Genomic DNA, 19307 nt, shown 5'->3' with positions numbered 1-19307 from the left:
CATAAATACCGAACATTTGAAATTCTAACATTGTTTATAAAAGTATATGAATAAATGCTCAAACCTGAAAAGTTGTGTAGTTCTGTAGAGTTGTGAAAAGTTGTGTAGATTTGATTATCATTATACACTTGTAGTTGTGCTACAACTAACCCCGCTTAAACATATTTGCTGACCTGTTTCAAAACGGTGCTATTTTAGCAAACAAGACTGTGATTAAGGCAATATAAAGTTAGATTTGATGACGTACTCGGAAACCCAAAAAAAAAAAAAAAAACCTATGATGAAAAAATTTACTTGCATGGTGTCAAAACAGTTTTTGTCTCTTATCTTCATGAAATATGATTAAAACTTTGCTCAAAATTGCGGGAGACAGTGAGAGAAAAAGAGCAGAAACACAACCTGCTTGATCCTGACTAACTATGTAAAAAGTCTGTTACATTTAACCCTCCGTTAAGTTGTGCCCCGTGTAAATGTAAATGTAAGACTCTTGTTTAAGTCTTAAATAAGAGACATGCTTTATATGCACTTCAAACTACAGGTGTTGTTTAATGCGTTTGAAATCCTTTTTCCTCAGCTCACAACAATGATCTTACAGTTACAGATATACCTGTAAATGTAAAAAAGTATTTCCATTTCACATTTTCAATTATCCTGACAGCATGTGAGTCTATATTTAACTTTGCAGACTTCAGTGGATGAGTGTTGGCATGTGCATACTGTACGTGTCAAATAGCAGATTTAAATTGGAGTGCAAAGATTCTGTCCTTATTCTAAAATATTCTGCTAACATAATTTGCATCCAAACTCTCTTCCCCCATTTTGCAAACGCATCATAAACTGCAGATTATTTGTTGCTCGCTTATATTGACTTTTGTATTAAAAGACAGATATGGTTTGTTCAGTAAATCAATGTTTGTTTTCCTTCCCCCTGCTATACCAAAAACATACTGGACTGTTTTAGTTTTTGGCATCATGAAAAGTTAGTTTTTTTTTAAATTTTGTATTATTATTATTATTACGTGAGATTTTATTAGTTTTATTTCAGGTAACAAAAATGTTTTACTGTAGTTTTAATTTTATTTTTTGTTAACATAAATGACTTAATTTAGCAATTAAGCCATATGGATCCCTTTTGTGAAGCTGTTTGCCCTTTTTGGAGCTTGAGAGGGGTAATAAACTGTCTTTATTTGGAAAAGCTGAGTGTGAGTCTGCTTTCCAAAGGAAAAGAAAAACAGTTTGTGCCAGATTTACTAACAGCTTGCGCCAGCACAAACCCTCTTTTGGCATTAGAAAACAACTGTCAGGATCTACTAAAAACACGCAGTGAAAAATTAACACTGAAAAGGCGTGGACAAGGTTATTTTTTGTGGCTGACCTTATTGCTTATGCATTTGTTGGAGTTGTTGGCGTCCATTTCACACGCAAAATTTATGGGAGGAGAGCATTTAAATGAATTACGCAAGGGGATTTACTAAGGTTTGCGCTAGTCAATTTACTGGTATTTGCACGGCCCAAAAAAAGCACGTCTTAAACCGGATAGTGTTGATAATTATGGAAATGATTCGGCTGTGTCTGTGTTCCTTAATTTGCGCGTCGTCATTAGATCACGCACAGAACTTCAGGTCTTTTTTTGGAATTGCGCTCACGTAAATCCAGCCCTATATGTGTTTGTAACTACATGAGAATTAGTTTTTATTTTCTTTGCTGAACTGTCCCATTAATCCTCAGGACGTTTGTCCTGTTTTGACAGACCACATTGAATGAGTTAGCATGTTGCCTTAGGTGTCCGATGTGAGAAAGAGGGAGTGAAGGCCACAGTAGCGTGATGAGATGCCAAACAAACTAATGAATATGGATCAAGCCCTCACACATGCAAAGCAGTCTGGGACACCAATCCTGTTCAAATCCATTTATGTGGAGTCTATCTAAATAGGACCTGAGAGCCAGCTTCAGGCCTCAGGGATAACCCGGTCCCATCATCCCCTCCTCACCTGGCAAAACAAGTAACACAACATAGTCAGAACAAGCCCACGAGGAACCAAACCCCACAGTGTGCTATTGACAAGCACTGGAATAGCCGCAGCTCCGTCTTTATTCACCAGCAGTTCACCTTAATAAAGAACTAGCACTTCACATCAGCTGTCAGCACGAGGTGTGGATGAGGTCAGAGCAACAGAATTTGCTTGGCAGGGCAAGACTAGTAAGATAAAACTATAAGATAATACTTGTCAAATACCACCATAGAGTTTAAATTGTGGAACAAGCATGAGAATAAGCCTTCCTCATGACGGTTGGTTCATTTTATAAACCCTCGGGTTCCTGATGTCAATCCGACCTCCTATTCCCAGGTGCCAGTTGTACAGAGGCACGAGCGCTGCTAGAAATCACACGTCTGTCTGCGGCGTGCCGGTGGATCGCTGCTGTTTGCCTCCATCTTCTTCTTTTATGCCGGCTCACAACGTCCGTCATCCATGCTAAACCTAATGTGTAAAAACAAAGGAAATGTGTGTCTCCTTGGCATTATCTACAAATGCACATATTTTGTTATATTTTCTCGTCTGTGTCGTGTGGACGCCCGGTTTGTGTGACAATACCTTCTGAAGAAACTCCTACATGTGCCTTGAAGTTTCCCCAGTCCCTGAATCACTGAATATTTTATAGTTTTAGTGTCTTTTTTTGCCTGTCAATCTGCCAGCTGTTATCCTTTCTTTCTTTCGTTGTGTGTGTGTGTGTGTGTGTGTGAAGTGTGGTATCAGATCACCTTTTCACGCTTCATAGGAATTCATTAGGCATTGTGTAAATTAAAGCAACGACAGATTTAGGGGAGGAAAACAAGGTCGTCTTCACCCTTCTTCTGCTATTTATTGTCTCTGCCCAATTCTCTCCATACTTGAAAAGGCTGTTCTGGCATGTTCCTCCACATCTCAACTGCAATTAACTGTAGGTCATGTACTTGTACATTATCTCTATTTGCGTCTCAGCCAGGGTTGCTATGCTGCTGTAAAAACCGGCCCAAGTATAGAAATGCATATAGATTGTCATTGTGCACTGTGAACCTTTTTACACTGAATAAAATTATAAATGGGGCAAAAAAAAAATGAACAAAACCTTTTGTCATGAGATGAAAAATCTAAGACTTTTTCTATGTATACCAAAGGCCTATTTCTCTCAAATATTGTTCACAAATCTGTTTAAATTAGGGCTTGGTGATGTGACGATATATATCGTTACCGCGGTAGAAAACGTCAGTCGTAACAGATATACAGATTTAGACGAGTACACGTTCGCAACGGGGAAAACATGTTACTTGATAACAACATTTCATAGGCTATATCAATATCATTACGAATAGAAATAACCTTAAATAATGTATTAATAGTTATCCACATCTTTCCTTCTCTTATGTATAGTCACTTTTTAAACTTGAAAATCGCATTCAGCGTGAATGAACATCCTGCTTGTTAAAACGAATGTATAATCCTGTTTCTGAGGCAAAATTACTATGCAGCGCGAGTTACAGTATACATTTTTTAACTCCAAACAATTGCCCACCGAACCAGTTGATAAAATCTTCCTTTGATTCGATCCGTGATTACAACTTGACTCTCAAATTAATCGATCGCATTTTGTTGATGCTAGAGCTAATAATGATGCACTGTTATAAGGTGTGTATAATTTAAACTTAGTCAACACTAACAGTAGCTGCTGTTTGGTTTTCATATTGCGGCTAGAAGTGATAGAAGTGATGAACTCACTTTTTAGGACAACTCGGAAGTTAGCGGCGCATGGGTTCCCTCGATCGAAAAGCTATGCATTTTTCCCATAGACTTTTGGAAAATCCCAAAAAATAAGATCTGTGTTAAACAAAGAGTTGTGACCCTTATACGTTTTGTCTATCAAGATAATATTTACAAGTTAATCCAAAATGTATACATTTTGAAACCTATATAAAGTTTTTTTTAAAAAAACCCAAGCAGACACAATAAAGTTTAAAAAACCACAAGCAGGTTATAACTGTGTGTTCTCTGTCATAGATCAAAACGTGAACATATTTAGAGGCTTTGTTCACCACAGACCTTATATTAGGCGATTTAGCAAAAACCCATTCAAAAAACCCATAGAGTGGGGTGCTAACATGCTAACTCACTTCCGCGTTTTGGCCTGACGTCGTAACTTCGGCACTCTATTGTGGACAGCCTAAGGCACACCTGTGCTGTCTAATCAGTATCTTAAAATGCCACACATGTGAGATGGATGGATTATCTCAGTAAAGGAGAAGTGCTCACTAACACAGATTAGACAGATTTGTGAACAATATTTGAGAGAAGGCCTTTTGTGTACTTAGAAAAAGTCTTAGAACTTTGAGTTCAGCTCATGAAAAATGGTGGCAAAACCAAAAGTGTAAATCTTGTTTTGAATATGTTATTAAATCTCATTTTTACTTTTCATTAATTACAAAGTTTTTCCATACCGAATATTGGTGGTTTTAACTATAGATTTTAGTTAAAACCAAAAAATGTCAAACTTTTTTTGTTTATTAGATTATTAGGGTCACAATAAAACTGACTTGATTTTTAATTTTATTTGTTATTTTATTTTGCTACTTTTCAAATGACTTTTATATATAGACTATACTATTTTATAGTCTTGAAATATGGATATGGTATGGATAAGGATGGATTATAAAAATATTTAATTAATCTTTGTGTTTGTTTGTGTGTGTGCGTGACATTCAAGCTGTATTTTTGGTAAATTGTGTAAAAAAAAATGACAATACTGTATAATTGGGATTTTTGAAATTTCATACCTAACATTTCATGTATTCAGTTTACATGAAATGTTAGGTATGAAATCAGGCTTAGAAAGACAAAGAACTTGTTTTATTTAATTCCAAAAATGTTTTTTTTTAATCACTTTCTATCATAGTATGAAATTCATTGCATAATTTAAGATGTGGTAGAAACGACAATGTGGTAGGGATTTTTATGAAACAATTGTCACTTTTAGTGGACAAATTGAGCTAAAGAGATTGCCCAGTTGAAGAAACACCCATATATAAGCTTAATATGATTTATGATTTAAGTTGGAAATGTTCCTAAATCCTGGAACAACAATCCTGTTGACCAGTCAGCGTTTTTTGGGGGTTAGGTGCCATGTTGATGCCATGACATAGGGAATGTTATGGCATCAACTTGTGTGAATAACACTGTGCGTATACAGCATACTGTAAATTCACTGTTTTGGCTGGTATTTGTCCTCTTTTTTTTTTGTCTTTGCTGCCGGACAGTGAACAAGAAGTACCGTGGATCACATGGTAAGATATCTCAGAAAACCATGTTCAAACCCACACCAGTGGAGAACATTTGTTTTTATCTTGTTTTTATGCACTAACTAAAATACAAGTCTGTAAAAGCATTAGTGCCATCTTAACACAGAGCTTAATTCTGCTATGAAATGTCTGGGAGTTTACAGCTACTTCAATGAAATGGCGTTTCCAGCTCTGTCGATAACAACAATCAAAGTTGTAGTGTTCATGGGAAATAATTGATTACAAGCAGTTTGAAGAATTCATAATGAATGTGTTATAATATACACATTCCATATTCAACTTAAAGGGATAGTTCACTCAAAAGTAAAAATGAAGCCATCATTTAAATCGTTTTTGGGTGAACTAACCCTTTAATGCACCATTGTATGACAAAATCATTGCTACTGTAATAAATAATGTAAACCCATGAGCTATTCAAAGAACAGAATCAGCAGCCCAAGAACAGTCATAATACAATTACTTGAATTTGAGCCTCAGAAGAGATAACAAGCACACACCGAAAAGGAGAGAATGTAGCCTAATATTCATAAACGAATATAATTCACATATATCTAAAGGATGAAGTTTATTTGTCCAGTGGTGATCATGTGATAAAAAGAGGGAATTGGGCTGTTTACTGCATCCCTGATGAATTTATTATGATTATTGCCTCCCATGGCCACAGGTGAGGCAACTTATCCATTGAAGCAGAAGTAGGCAGTCCCCTGAAACACTATTCACGCCTCGCATATGTTAACACTGCAGGATTTTCGCTCTTGCCGCTCCAAAAACAAATATGAGTCTTCCAATAATATCTTAGTGTATTGCTTAGTTGCCCCATCTGCAAATACAGAGGGAGAGAGGCCCATGCGCCCCATGCAATCTGTTTCGGTATCGGCTGTTACCAACGAAAGCCTGCTGGAGACTTGGTTATAAGAAACACACTCCTGTTTACAATATGTCCGAGATTTAGCTTAAATTAGCATTCAGTCTGTGGTTTGTGAGAATTCTAAGGACCTTTAAGGCATTAATGGATGTTTTCCATGCTTCCTTCTCATTGAAACATTTGGTTCAGTCCACATGGTGTTTGTCCACAACAAGTTTGTCTTTTCTGTCAAGAAATACTTCAACCTTGCAATACTGTAATATTTGCTGGAATTGTAGCCCAAAGTACAAACATAAATCATAAAGCCAAATGCAATCTTTAGCAGTGACCTTTAATATTCTGTTTGCGAATATTAAAGGTCACTGACAATATTCAGATTAAAGCTTGGCCAATTTTTCAATTAAACTAGTACATTCTGTTCCCTCCATCCTGAATATGTGCTTATGACCTCAGTATGCTCCTTGGCATATTTAATAAGTCACATCAGATGCTAACTGTAATCGGAGCGTCCCGTCCCTTTTAGGACTTGCTACGGTATCCATGAAGTTACCGACAAGTTCCAATTTTTGAGCTCTTTCATGCGTTTCGTCAAATTCGACATCAAAGGCTCGATTCTAGCATTCGACTTAGTTATTTAAATCCTCATTATCATACGATTTCAATATTTTAGACATTCTCTAATTTTCCTCTGGATAGAATGAAGCTGATTAAATAAGCAGTGTTTAATTTTTCACTATTAGACGAGAGATGTGCTTGGGTCGTTTAAAAAATGTAAAAAGCATATTTTCATGCAAGAGTGACTTCGCATAACAGCCGGGGGAGGAATCCCACCGTTTGGAGCATGTTATAGGACCACTGCCAAAAGATTAATTATTCAAATTATTCTGTGTCAGGCAAGCATAAAACATAAAGAGCTGAACTCTGTCTTTTGTCTTTTATACCACACGAGTCCACGACACATGTTGGCTGATTTAGTAAAGATCCCACTTTATGTTTCCCATTAAAAAGCTGTTGTTTTATTATTATACTGATCATTAATTTAAACGCAAATGTATGTTAGATCCTTGCTGAAAGAGCAAAAACAAACAACAGCTTAAACCTGCCTAGCCCAGCCAAACTGTTAGGTTTGTGAGGATTGTGGGTACTTTTGGACCATTCAAACCAACTAAATCGACTTGGCCAGGCTGAAAGACCAGTAAACCACCTTAGGCTGTTTTTTAAAAATGGTTTTGTTTTGCAGGATCATATGTACATCTAAAGCTCTCTCTCTCTCTTTAACCTTCTCCCTGGTTAGATTCGGAGGCCCCTGCGGACCCTGTGGCTCCAGTCATTGTAATTCCACCCCGAAACACTACGGTGGTGGCCGGGGTCAGTGAGGCCACGCTGGAGTGTGTAGCTAATGCACGGTGAGTACGGCTATATGGACACACTCTTTTCCCAGCAGCACACAGTTCATTTGACACTCATTTACCTCGGACAGGTTCACAACCATCAATATTCAGACTGTCTTTCTCCATTTAACCTTCATTTCAAAGCCGTTGTTATAACAGTTGCTAAAGTAACACGTATAGTGCATTGAACGTGTTTTCCAGAAGCATCAGTGATCATGTACTGTAGTCAACATTTCAAGTGGATTGTGATGTTGTGAAATATAACATTATAAATGAATTTAATGTCATTTTTAATCAATTAAATGAGCATTTGCTGAAAATAAGTATACATTTCTTATTAAAAAATTAATACGTTGTAAGATTTTTGTAAAGTTTTTGAAAAATGTCTCTTATGCTCAGCATGGCTGCATCTGTTTGATCATGAAAACAGTACTATTGTGAAATATAACATTATAAATTACTTTACTGTCACTTTTGATCAATTAAATGTGCATTTGCTGAAAATAAGTTTTCATTTCTTATTAAAAAAAGGTTGGTTCTGCTATGGTCCTACTACCACTTCGTTACAATTTTGACAAAACCTTACATGTCATGAGTAGTTAATGTCACCTTGCTGACAAGTTCGTAACAACAAAGCTCTGAAAATGTTTTATTTATTTTTTTGCATTGTTGTTCTCCACAGTCCGGTTGAGAAGCTCAATTTGGTGTGGCGAAGAAACGGCGTGGAAGTGGCCAGCGTTGTTGGCTCTTTCAGCCGACGCTTGACCATCATCAATCCCACCAGTGCCGATGTGGGCATGTATGTGTGCGAAGCCTCGCTTTTGGACAGCAGTGTGAAGCCGGCGGAGGCCAGAGCCTTCCTCACTATCACAGGTAAATCACCTCGTCCAATAAAAGCTCCATTTCTTCTCTCCGACACAATGCTTTCACAGCTGTACGTCTGCAGAGAAAATCCACTGTCTTAATGGTTCCACTCAGTGGGGAGTGATGAACAGCAAAGCCCTCTGATAGGTATTGCACTACATTACTGCGCATAAAACCTCAAATTACACACTGTATTAGCTGAGCTAAGAGCTTTTAAGAGAGCCTCAGGCATTACAGCTATCGGTCACAGCATTCTATGAGAATATCACCAGCTAATAGTACACATTAGGATCTTCCTGAATGAACACCACTGAAGTGCCATCAGACCTATTTCCAAGTCATCAGATTTACTTAAAAAACAGAAAGTGCACATAATTTGTAGTCTTTTGTTGAAATAACAGCATGTAAGGAGATAAATGTTGGAGTTGTCATATCTTTAGGACAGCTCCATGCATTAGAAAAAAAAGGAAGCTGCATCTGCACATATCTTTGTGTGTTACATGAATACAATCTTAATTTAATAGAGTAGAGTAGATTGGAAGCCATTTCTACCTCATCTGAAAAGTAAAATGTCTTTATCTAATGTAGTCATAGAATAATGTTAAAATAAAAGTGGTCTAATATTTAATAGTATTATTATTTACAGTATATACTATTATCATTATTAATGCTGCTGTTGTTGTTATTAGTAATAGACACAAGACAACAATTGACACACACATTATTATTAATGATATAAGTACCTAAATAATATTCTATTGCATAATAAAACGTATCATAACTATAATAATAATATAGTAGTATAATTCATTTTAAAATATAGATTTTTTATAAAAATGTAATTAATCATTTTCTTGAACACATTAGTATATTACTACACAAAGCAATTCATTTAGATTAACTGGAAAAAAAATATGGAGTAATTTAACTGCAATTGTAAGGCCAGTAACTGTAACGATTAGACAGGAATGAAGCGGAGAGAATCCAAATGCAAGTACTAATTTGATAATCAAACAGGTAATCCAGGGCAAACTAACAGAATATGAACTCAGGACACGGAACAAGAAAACAGCTACAAGCTACAACGGCCTACAAACCACAAATGAAACAGAGGTATAAATACACAAGCAGACAAACTAAACAAGTTAACAAGAGGATCCGAGACACCTGAGGAGACTAAGGCCGTGTGTCCACCAAAGCGTTTTTTGCCAGCTGAAAACGCTAGACGCTCTGCTGAAGACGCCGTGCTTTGGTGCGTTTTTTACCGTTGAGACGTTTCGTTGCTATGATACAGAACTTCCGCGGCACAGTTTACTTGTAACTGATTTCGCAGATAATTCGTTTCATACTAAAAATGTATTTTTCATCCATGTTGTTCGGTTAGCTCTGCTGGTTGATGTCGTTGTACAGAAAGAATGTTGTAACAGTTGGTCAGTGTGGTTTGGTCCCGCCCCTCCTCCACTGTGATTGGACGGCTGGGTAAAAAGTGACTGTGATGAGCGCTGCATTTTATCCAAAGTTGAACATTTTTCAACTCCCGGCGACCAGTAAAAACGTCGGGCGCTCGGCGCTTCAGCATGAAAAAAACGCTCAGCGCCTAGTTACGCTCATGGCGTTCATAAAATGCGGCGCTCCCATTGAAAACAATTGAAAACATATGCCATGTGCGTGGAAAAACACTTTGGTGGACACACAGCCTAAGGGTGTTTCTCAAAACCAAGAATGCAAAGAACGGACTTGTGTTCTTGGGGAGAACACTATTGCTAGTTGTTCTTGGAAGAAAGAACTCACAAGGTGACGAGCACACAGAACGCTCCTGACAGTTTGAGACGACGTGTTCTTGCTGGTATTGTGCAATAATACCCCCGCACAGACGCCGTCTGATGATGACATGCTGGCTGCAATGGTCTCTTGACTGTGGGGTAAAACGAGTCTGTGAGCAAACTGGCCGGTTGGTTCGCTAGCTAACTTAACACCAGCAGGCGCTTATGGAGATTCTCACTTCCAAAAACATTTGAGCACATTTTCGATTCGCCATATTTCAATAGAGTACGTAATCGTAGAAAAGTGAATTACTGCCTCTCTTTCCTCGAATGCCGAATTGAATGCTGGAATATTTCTGCCGTCAAGTTCACACAAGTTACCAACCGATGCGTCCTCGGTAAAATGGGTGTCAAGAACACATCCGGGACTTGCCAAAATGCAAACTTGTGTATTGGGACAGTACTTGGGCCACAAAAGATGACGTTTCACAAGGACAGACAAGAGCACAGATTGAGAAAGGCCCTAATAAACAAGACAAGGATCACCTGTGGACATTTAAACAATCAACCAATGACAACATGACAGAAAAGACAAGGAACACAAGGCAAGATCACATGACAGACAAGAAGAGGAACAAGAAACAAACCCCAAACCGTGACAGTAACACTTTATTGCTATGGTCCACTTTAGACTTTTTTACTGGAACTATAAATAACTTTGCAACTACATGTCAACTAACTCTCATGAGAGTATTAGTAGACCATCAGATTAATATCTGCTAACTCTTTATTGTGATGCTCCTCAACAAACATTCTACTGACCATAACTTTGCAACTGCATGTCAACTTATTCTGTCAACCTGCACCTTAAAGGGATAGTTCACTTTGAAATTAATTTTTGATATGTTTTAGCTTACCTCAAGGGCATCCAAGTTGTGTCTTTGTTTCCACAGTATTTTCAATTTTGACATTTTTTGGTCAAACTGTTTTTGTTTGTCAGTCATATTATGCAGGTCAATGGAGCCCACCACAAAGAGCATGCACAGAGAAGTCCAAATTAAACATGATTTAATGACTTGTAAATGTAAGTACACATTGATGGCCTAAGACACGAAACGAGCGGTTTGTGTGAGAAAACGAACAGTATTTATATCGTTTTTACCTCTTGTTAACAGCCGTCGAACTGATCTCAATCAGATGTCCAACTGAACCGAACTGAACCGTCTCCAACGTGACGCCGGAAGTGATCGTGTGTGTATGTACGTCACACATTGTTTACATGGAGATTTCGGAAGTTTTAACTTTCACTAAACATATTTAGATATATCAAAATCGTCTTCCATTGCGATTTCCCATATATCGAAACACCGAACCCTAACCTAAGTCTATTACAGCCTACTAATATTTGAATGAGTCAGTTGACATACAGTTGACAAGTTACTAGTAAAATGTCTAAAGTGGACCATGAAGTGTAAATAAAGTGTAACCATAAGGCCTGCTGTATCACTTGTGAACTATATATCATGGCAAAGTTTAATTCATCTGTCCAAATTTGTCTTGACGAGAGATCGCAGCATACAACAAGATTCTCAATTTCTTAATTAGCTGTTCCTGAATGAATTCGCCTTACATTTTCTCTGATTAATGTTAGTGTCAGGCCGAATTCAGTTTTTCCTGTCTTTTATATTTATATTCAAATATATGTATTGCTACCAACACATACTGAGAACATGCAGTACTGCTTCTCTTTACAGTTATATAAGGAAACCCATTGAGCTAAACAGCATATTAAATATTTATGCCTCACATCGGTGTCCATTTTGAGAGTCCTGCTGACAGGTGTTCTGAACTCCATGTGACGTCCAATACATATGTATAGACAGACGAATCCATAACAGGAGGAATATATTACACTAGGCAAGACTGGGTGGATGAGAATTGATGAATGTTGGCTGTCAGTATGGCGCTGCACATAAGTCAGGAGCTTAGTGACTGTTTGGGTGTCTGAATTATATTCAAGATCTCTAAGTATGCATTTATTCATCTGCTTATTTGCGTAAAAAAATGCACTTCAGATTCTTGATGGCCTGCGAGTCTTTCTCGGGAAACATGCATCAGAGTTATGTCTCTCAAGCATAAATCTCTAATAATATCTCTCTTAAACTGTGCATTATAAGAGATTAATTTCTTGTAAAACTATTAAAGAGATCTATGAAATAGCTCATAGAAAAATAAATCAATGAATGCGCTTTCTCACTACGATTTCCATGATTAAAGCATCTAAATAACTGATTAAAGGAATAATTTACCCAGAAATGAAAAGTTTATTTTCCTTCCTGTCACTCCAAATCATTGTTATTTCTTTTCATTTTCAATGAATTACAACTTAAAGGTGCAGTGTGCTGATCAGGATACTCAAACAAACACTTTTTTTTTAAGTGTAACAGAGTGTTAATACTTTTTAGGGAAATCAAACTCTGAAATGTATACTTATAGTTGATTCTGCATATTAACCTGTACTTTAAAGGTGCATTGCGCAAGTCTCTGAGTTTTTTCAGAACTACGCCCCCTCTGGCGACAAGCAAAACTGCAACCAGAGGTGTGCATGCCAAGGACCACACACACGCTTGCACGAGCTGTTCATAACCAAAGGAGCATCAGCCACACAAATCTTTTGTTTACAGTCATAATGTCTTCAGAAGTTATAAATCTGCAAGTCATTTTAAATATATGAAAGGAAAGGCATTTGAGTAAATTACACACTTATGTGTGAAGGGAAAACGGGGGTGGTAGAAAACTTCGGTTTTTATTTGCATCTCCATGTTGAACTGTTTTATGTGCTTACTGTATCCACTTATGGTTGTTATCATAGGGAAACACATTCATGAGCAATATAAGTTATTACTTTGTTTAGGATCCCGTTTGAGCCCTAGAGCAGACCGGAGATCTCTCCATTTGTTGAAAGCCTTCCCGGTGTTGACTCTCGTCTCATTCCGACGCCTGGCACTAGACAAAAGTTGTAGTTTGTTTGTCTTACATGCAGTGTTAATTTCGTTGAAAAATTATTCGTCAAGGACATTTTTTCACAGACGAAAATGAGAGGATAACTAAATAAAAACTAATTTTGAATGACAAAAACTATGACGAAAATCTATTGACATTTTCATCAACGAATAAAAACTAGACGAAAATGTTAGATAGTGATGATTTGGGAAGCGATCCAGGCAGAACTGATGTCCTGCGTGAGTGGTAGATGCGCACATTTGTACTGTAACGTGCTGATCATAAAACGTTAAAAAATGTGTAGTAGAGCAGACATATAGATATGAATAAGAGTGACGATGCAAAAAAGAGCTTTATTCGGTACGGTTCTCCTCCGTAATTCTCTAAATAGAATTCTTCTATACTAAATTCTAAATTAATGCATTACAATTTAACTAAACCCATTATATTTTAGTATTACTAAAATCATATTGAATTTCGTCGACTAAAACTAGACTAAAACTAAAACAATTCAGATAACTAAAATATGACTAGAACTAAATTGCATTTTAGTCAAAAGACTAAGACTAAAACTAAATCAAAATATGCTGTTAAAATTAACACTTATGTAGAGTTTGCGTTGGGGTATGGGGTATGAACTACAAGCCGGTCTCTTTGAATACATCTTCTACTTTTGTCGAATGTTGACTAAAGTTTTAAGTTGTCTTCGCTGAAACGGAGAATGGCGGCGAATACACAAACCTGCCAGACATAGCCAGGTGCATGACGTCATGCCCAGTCTCAAATTCCATCCCAAATCCCTCTTATTTATTTTACTGTATAGAGGCAATCGCAGTGATCAGAGAAAGGCTCGTTCAGCCCATCAGGCAATTGTTTAAGCATGTATGTGTTAGAAAAACAGGTATTTTTAACATGAAATGTTGCACAATGCTCCTTTAACATAAAAACAATGATATCAACTGAAATCAAAATTATACCCTTAGGGGTACGACAGCTTGTCACTGTGGCAGTAATTTGTACCACATCTATGCCTACAAATTATATATAATGTACCTTTGAGTATTAATATGTATCATTAAGCTACTTCTATTAAACTTTAATTGGAAAAAAAATACAATGTTGTGCCTTTAAGGGTACTGCCCGAATGAAAATTTTTTTTACCACTAAGGGTACACTGTTTGCATGTTTTCCTGAGAGTGTATGGACTACATGTCTGAAAGTTCAGCGTGAACACTCTGACTAATATCTACTTTTGCTGAAGATTTGTAACAACATGTGAAGGGTTAAACGACTTCAGATTTTTCAAGTCAACATTTATGTGATTAAAGTCGAGTAGAGGTCAAGTAGTCGCTGATAACTTCATTAATGAACAATTACGCCTGAACCTCCAGCTGAGATTCAAACGCAGGTTGCCATGTGCACTGCTTTGGCATAGGACACAGCGGATGTCAGCGTTTTTTCGTATTCTTGATTCAGTGGCTCCATTCAAACACCATTCAAACACCATTCAAACTGCTTGCTAGGATGCGAAAAACGCAGAAAATTGAACCCGATTCGATTATTTTTTTTGACGGACGAAAGTGGTAGTGTGCAAGTGTGATTGACATAACGTGAGGTCGTATTTATGACCTCACGTTATGTCAATCCGTAGCAAGCAGTTTGAATATTGTTTTGACAATTCAAAGCCACTGAATAACGAAAATGTCATACTCACTGTGCAATTGCCTTTACACCACAAAAAAACTAAAGCCTACAAAAGTACAGATAGCTATCTTTTTTTTCAAGAGTGGATGGGTTAACAACGCTGTTGTATGGGAGGTGAAAAACAGGAATATCTTCATAATCAAAGCAAAGGTCCATTAGCTAATGTTTCCAGCTATACTCAAAGTCTTCATCTGAAAACTGTATGTACACCCTGCCTGCCGGAGAATGACAGCTTAAATAATAAAAAATAAAAACTTATGCCAACTGTATCATACATGGCTAGCAGGATGTCAAGCATTGTAGCCTAAGTTACCTGCTTATCCACTCCACATAGTATCAGACAACAGACAAGAGCTACGAAGTGTATATAGTTCTCTAAGCAATCTGTTTGGCTGTAATGTAGTATAGTAATAAGTGTACGATAGTATGCATGCAAGGTTAGTAAGTAATAATTATACGCGGGTACAACAGTGACGTGTCATCTTCTCATATCAAATCAAATCACGTACAGATGAAAAAACACCAACTTTTGCATATGAAAACTGGTTATGTCCTGGCAAGCTCATTGATTAGTTTATTGGGTTTCGTTGCTAGAGGCAAGAACGACGTTCTTGCCCGCCAGCCAGTACGTGTGATGTCACGTGCAAAGTATGAATATGCCATGACCAGCGACTAGTTGACTTCAAGCTTAAAGCATCATGGCAGAGCATTAAAGTTGAGTAGTCTGTGCAATCCCTATGACCGAATTGGATTTTATAGTTTATGGGTGAACCATTCTTTTTAAAAAAAAAAAACAACATTCATACAGACCTGATTGCAGAATAATGTGAACATAATAAATAGCAGATTTCCCTCATTACAGACTCATAACAGATGCTTTATAAGCACGAAATCTATAATGTAAGACTGCAGCATTGTGAAGTTTCAGTGGCCATCTGTGCCTCTGCAGGATGTCCAAACATTACAGTAGAGGACGTCGTGTTTAGGTGAGGGAAGTGAATGAAACATGCCCTCTCAGTCTAAATGCGACCCTTCCACGTGTCTGACTGCCGAAGACACATGACTACATTAAGCATAGAAGCTGGGCTTTTCAATCTTGACAATGTTTATGAATTCATTACTTTTGCTCCAGTAAACGTTCAGTTGCTACAGAAAAGGGAATAAATTTGTCCCACGCCCATCTGCGCTCAACAAAAATACACTTTTTTGTAAGAAAATGAGCTGAATTCCACTGACTGAATCACTCGATTAATTCTGAAGCCATTTCTTCAAGAAAACGTCCTTTTGTATTCAGTTGGGAAATGTCAGTGTTCTCAAATAAGCTTGTTTGCTTTTGCAGAAGCACCCTATTTCACCACTGAGCCCAGGAGGAAGATGATGGGAGAGGTGGAGAAAAGTGTGGATATCCAGTGCCAAGCTCGAGGTGAGTGCTAGTTACGTGTAGGACTTAAACTGAGGGGGCTGGATTGATTCGAGGTTTAAAAGTGTACTCTCCAACATGCTTTACACACAAAAGACATTCAGAACACTTCAGCCCCTCTCTGATCCATGCGCTTCATCGAGCACTCTGAGCTTTTGTAGTCAGTAATCTTAGTTATGTAAAGGTATTTATAGCTATTTTCGCATTGCATTCTTTGCGCTGACAACAACCTTTGTGAATTAACTCCCAGGACCGCCGTGCGGGTCTATTAACCAACCCCAAAAGCTGTGTCCTGTTCTGTTTAGAGGTGATTTATGAAATCGGTACCTTTAGAGGATGTCAGCATCCCTTCGTCGAAGACAAATGGCAGCCTTTCGGAAGGGTGGCGAAGAGTTTACGATTATCTGTGAGATATGAGGTGTTGATGGGAAGGGGCTTAAACCATTATCATTATGTCGTGGAAAGAATGGCTGATGAAATGGTATTGGTTTTCTTTCAGAAATATTCTCTAGCTCTAATAGTGCTGAAATGGAAAGTCAGCCCAACCGTTATGACCGTACTCGTGATATTTGTCCGTTGAGGTTCAGTTTCGGCTCAGCTGCAATTTCAGCGAGGGGTAAAAATGATCCCTCGGCATCAGATGGGCTGTGAGAAATAAAAACAAGCGAGTCACCCCGCCGTATCCTCAAGAGCTGAAAGTGGAATCAATCCATTACTTCTCTTGTGTGCTGCTTCTGGGACTCTTCTCACTTTTTTTTATGTGGCTGGATTGAAAGGAATCCTTTTGTTTTGAGAAGTTATATCTCTCCAGAGCAGAATCAGAAGTCTCCAGCTCTAAAGGATCAAGGAAAAGACTATAACACATGCCCAGAGCCCCTCGCTCTTTTGATACGTCTTGGAAAATTTGCACGGCGTAGTCTGCTGCTGTTTGGTGCCGAGTGGAGCTCGATACAGCCCTTAACCACAGGCGAAGAGTGCTAAATGAGTTTGAATAATACAATCTGGTGGCCTTCTCTTGATACAGACGAGAGCCACAGCGAGTGATGATTTTCTCTGTTAGCTCTTTCAGCCGTTACTTAAATCATCACCCCCACCCCCGAGAGCGCACTTTTCCAAGCTGCTAGAATATTCTTAGAAGTGTGCTAGCCGAATCTGTTTGGAGGCTTAAGGCCTCAGATCATCTCATTTCCACTTGACACTTCATCTTTTTTATATCCTACAAAGAGAGCATCTAGCATTTTCAAAATTAGACCTTTGAGTGTGTATAATAAAGAGTGTTTAGACCAGCGTGGTGCGTGTGGCTTCATGCTGCACAGGCCTTCGCTTCCAAAGGGAAGAATGGGGATAAACATAGTGTGAGTTCACGTTAGCAAAATGGATTCACTGAAACTGGGAAGTTTATACAATATAATGCCGCATCACTCAATATACCAACAGTAGATGGCTTTAGTTTTAACATGGCTTTAGCTTTAGTTTTTTCTATCATCTATCTATCTATCTATCTATCTATCTATCTATCTATCTATCTATCTATCTATCTATCTATCTATCTATCTATCTATCTGTCTATCTATTTGTATGTTGCTCTATCTATCTATCTATCTTTATTTCTATCTATCTATCTATCTATCTATCTATCTATCTATCTATCTATCTATCTATCTATCTATCTATCTATCTATCTATCTATCTATCTATCTATCTATCTATATATCTATCTATCTATCTATCTATCTATCTAGTTGTATGTTGCTCTATCTATCTATCTATCTATCTATCTATCTATCTATCTATCTATCTATCTATCTATCTATCTATCTATCTATGTATCATCTATCTATCTATCTATCTATCTATCTGTATGTTGCTCTATCTATCTATCTATCTATCTATCTATCTATCTATCTATCTATCTATATATTTGTATGTTTATCTATCTATCTATCTATCTATCTATCTATCTATCTATCTATCTATCTATCTATCTGTCTATCTATTTGTATGTTGCTCTATCTATATATATATCTATCTATCCATAATTATAATAATATATAGTCGCAATCAAAATTATTCTTAAACAATTCAACAAAGGCATCAGTAAACTATTATACAAAGTTTATTACAGTTTTTCTCTGTCGCTTTGGTGCATTTCTCATATCACTGTTTACATTTGCTCAACAGTCAATGCAGATCTCAAAACAATTATTACAAACTGCAAAACCTAGTTGATAACCTGCAAAAGCGTGTACCTTACTCAAAATGGATAACTCATTCCTCAAAAGCAAGTATTCATGTCATTGAAAGTGTCAGTGTTGTCAAGATGAAAAGACCTGACACCATTGCTTATGAACAAGATAGTCAATGGCTCTGTTATGTTTTCATTATAGCCCTTTTCACACAGCGCGTTGATCCCGGGAAATTGCCAGAACGCCTTCTGTGTGAACGCAAACACAACCCAGGGTTGATACCGGCATCGATGCCGGGTTGGGGACCTAGTAACATTGCTGGAATCAGACCCGGAACGCGCCCTATGCGAACAAAAGCCAGGACCAATGCCGTAAAGTGTGTGTCATAGTGATGACGCTCGTGCCATCGCGCGACTCTGTTGCTCTTAGAAGAAAGTTTGTGTTCGTCATCAACAAAGAAAGGGCGAACAAATGTCTGCAAACTGGAACAAAGCAGAGACCAGGAGCTCCTCACTATCCGTGCTGAAGCTGAGATCGTTCACCAGCTTTGTGGAACGGTATGCGCGTGTACATGTTTTCGTCGCGTACGTTACACGTCATTCTGACGTCATGTGTCTTTCTGGGATCTTTACGGGTTGTGTGTGAACGCACTCACAGATCCCGGCAAATCACTGGCAGTGTGAATGAACCGAAATCAAACAATCCTGGGACAAATGCCGGGTCACATTATCCGTGTATTTTCCGGAATCTCTGTGTGAAAGGGGCTTATGATAGTTTACTCT

General features: G+C 37.7%; 1 protein-coding gene across 6 annotated transcripts in view; it reads left to right on the top strand.

The window, feature by feature from the left end:
• sdk1a (sidekick cell adhesion molecule 1a) overlaps positions 1-19307 on the top strand; it is a 354190-nt gene that overhangs the window by 231251 nt on the left and 103632 nt on the right. For 4 of the 6 annotated variants that reach the window (XM_089128733.1, XM_089128732.1, XM_089128731.1 and 1 more), the window contains exons 6-9: positions 5288-5314; positions 7489-7600; positions 8268-8458; positions 16259-16342. In XM_089128733.1, coding sequence (XP_088984859.1) covers positions 5288-5314; positions 7489-7600; positions 8268-8458; positions 16259-16342 — 414 coding nt within the window. The remainder of the gene's footprint in view (positions 1-5287; positions 5315-7488; positions 7601-8267; positions 8459-16258; positions 16343-19307) is intronic. The other 2 variants (XM_089128735.1, XM_039687419.2) reach the window with 1 other exon arrangement.

This window comes from Pimephales promelas, chromosome 3 (assembly GCF_988280905.1).
Source record: "Pimephales promelas chromosome 3, fPimPro1.hap1.1, whole genome shotgun sequence".
In the NCBI taxonomy this organism is placed as follows: domain Eukaryota; kingdom Metazoa; phylum Chordata; class Actinopteri; order Cypriniformes; family Leuciscidae; genus Pimephales; species Pimephales promelas.
This window is presented reverse-complemented; position numbering and strand designations above follow the sequence as displayed.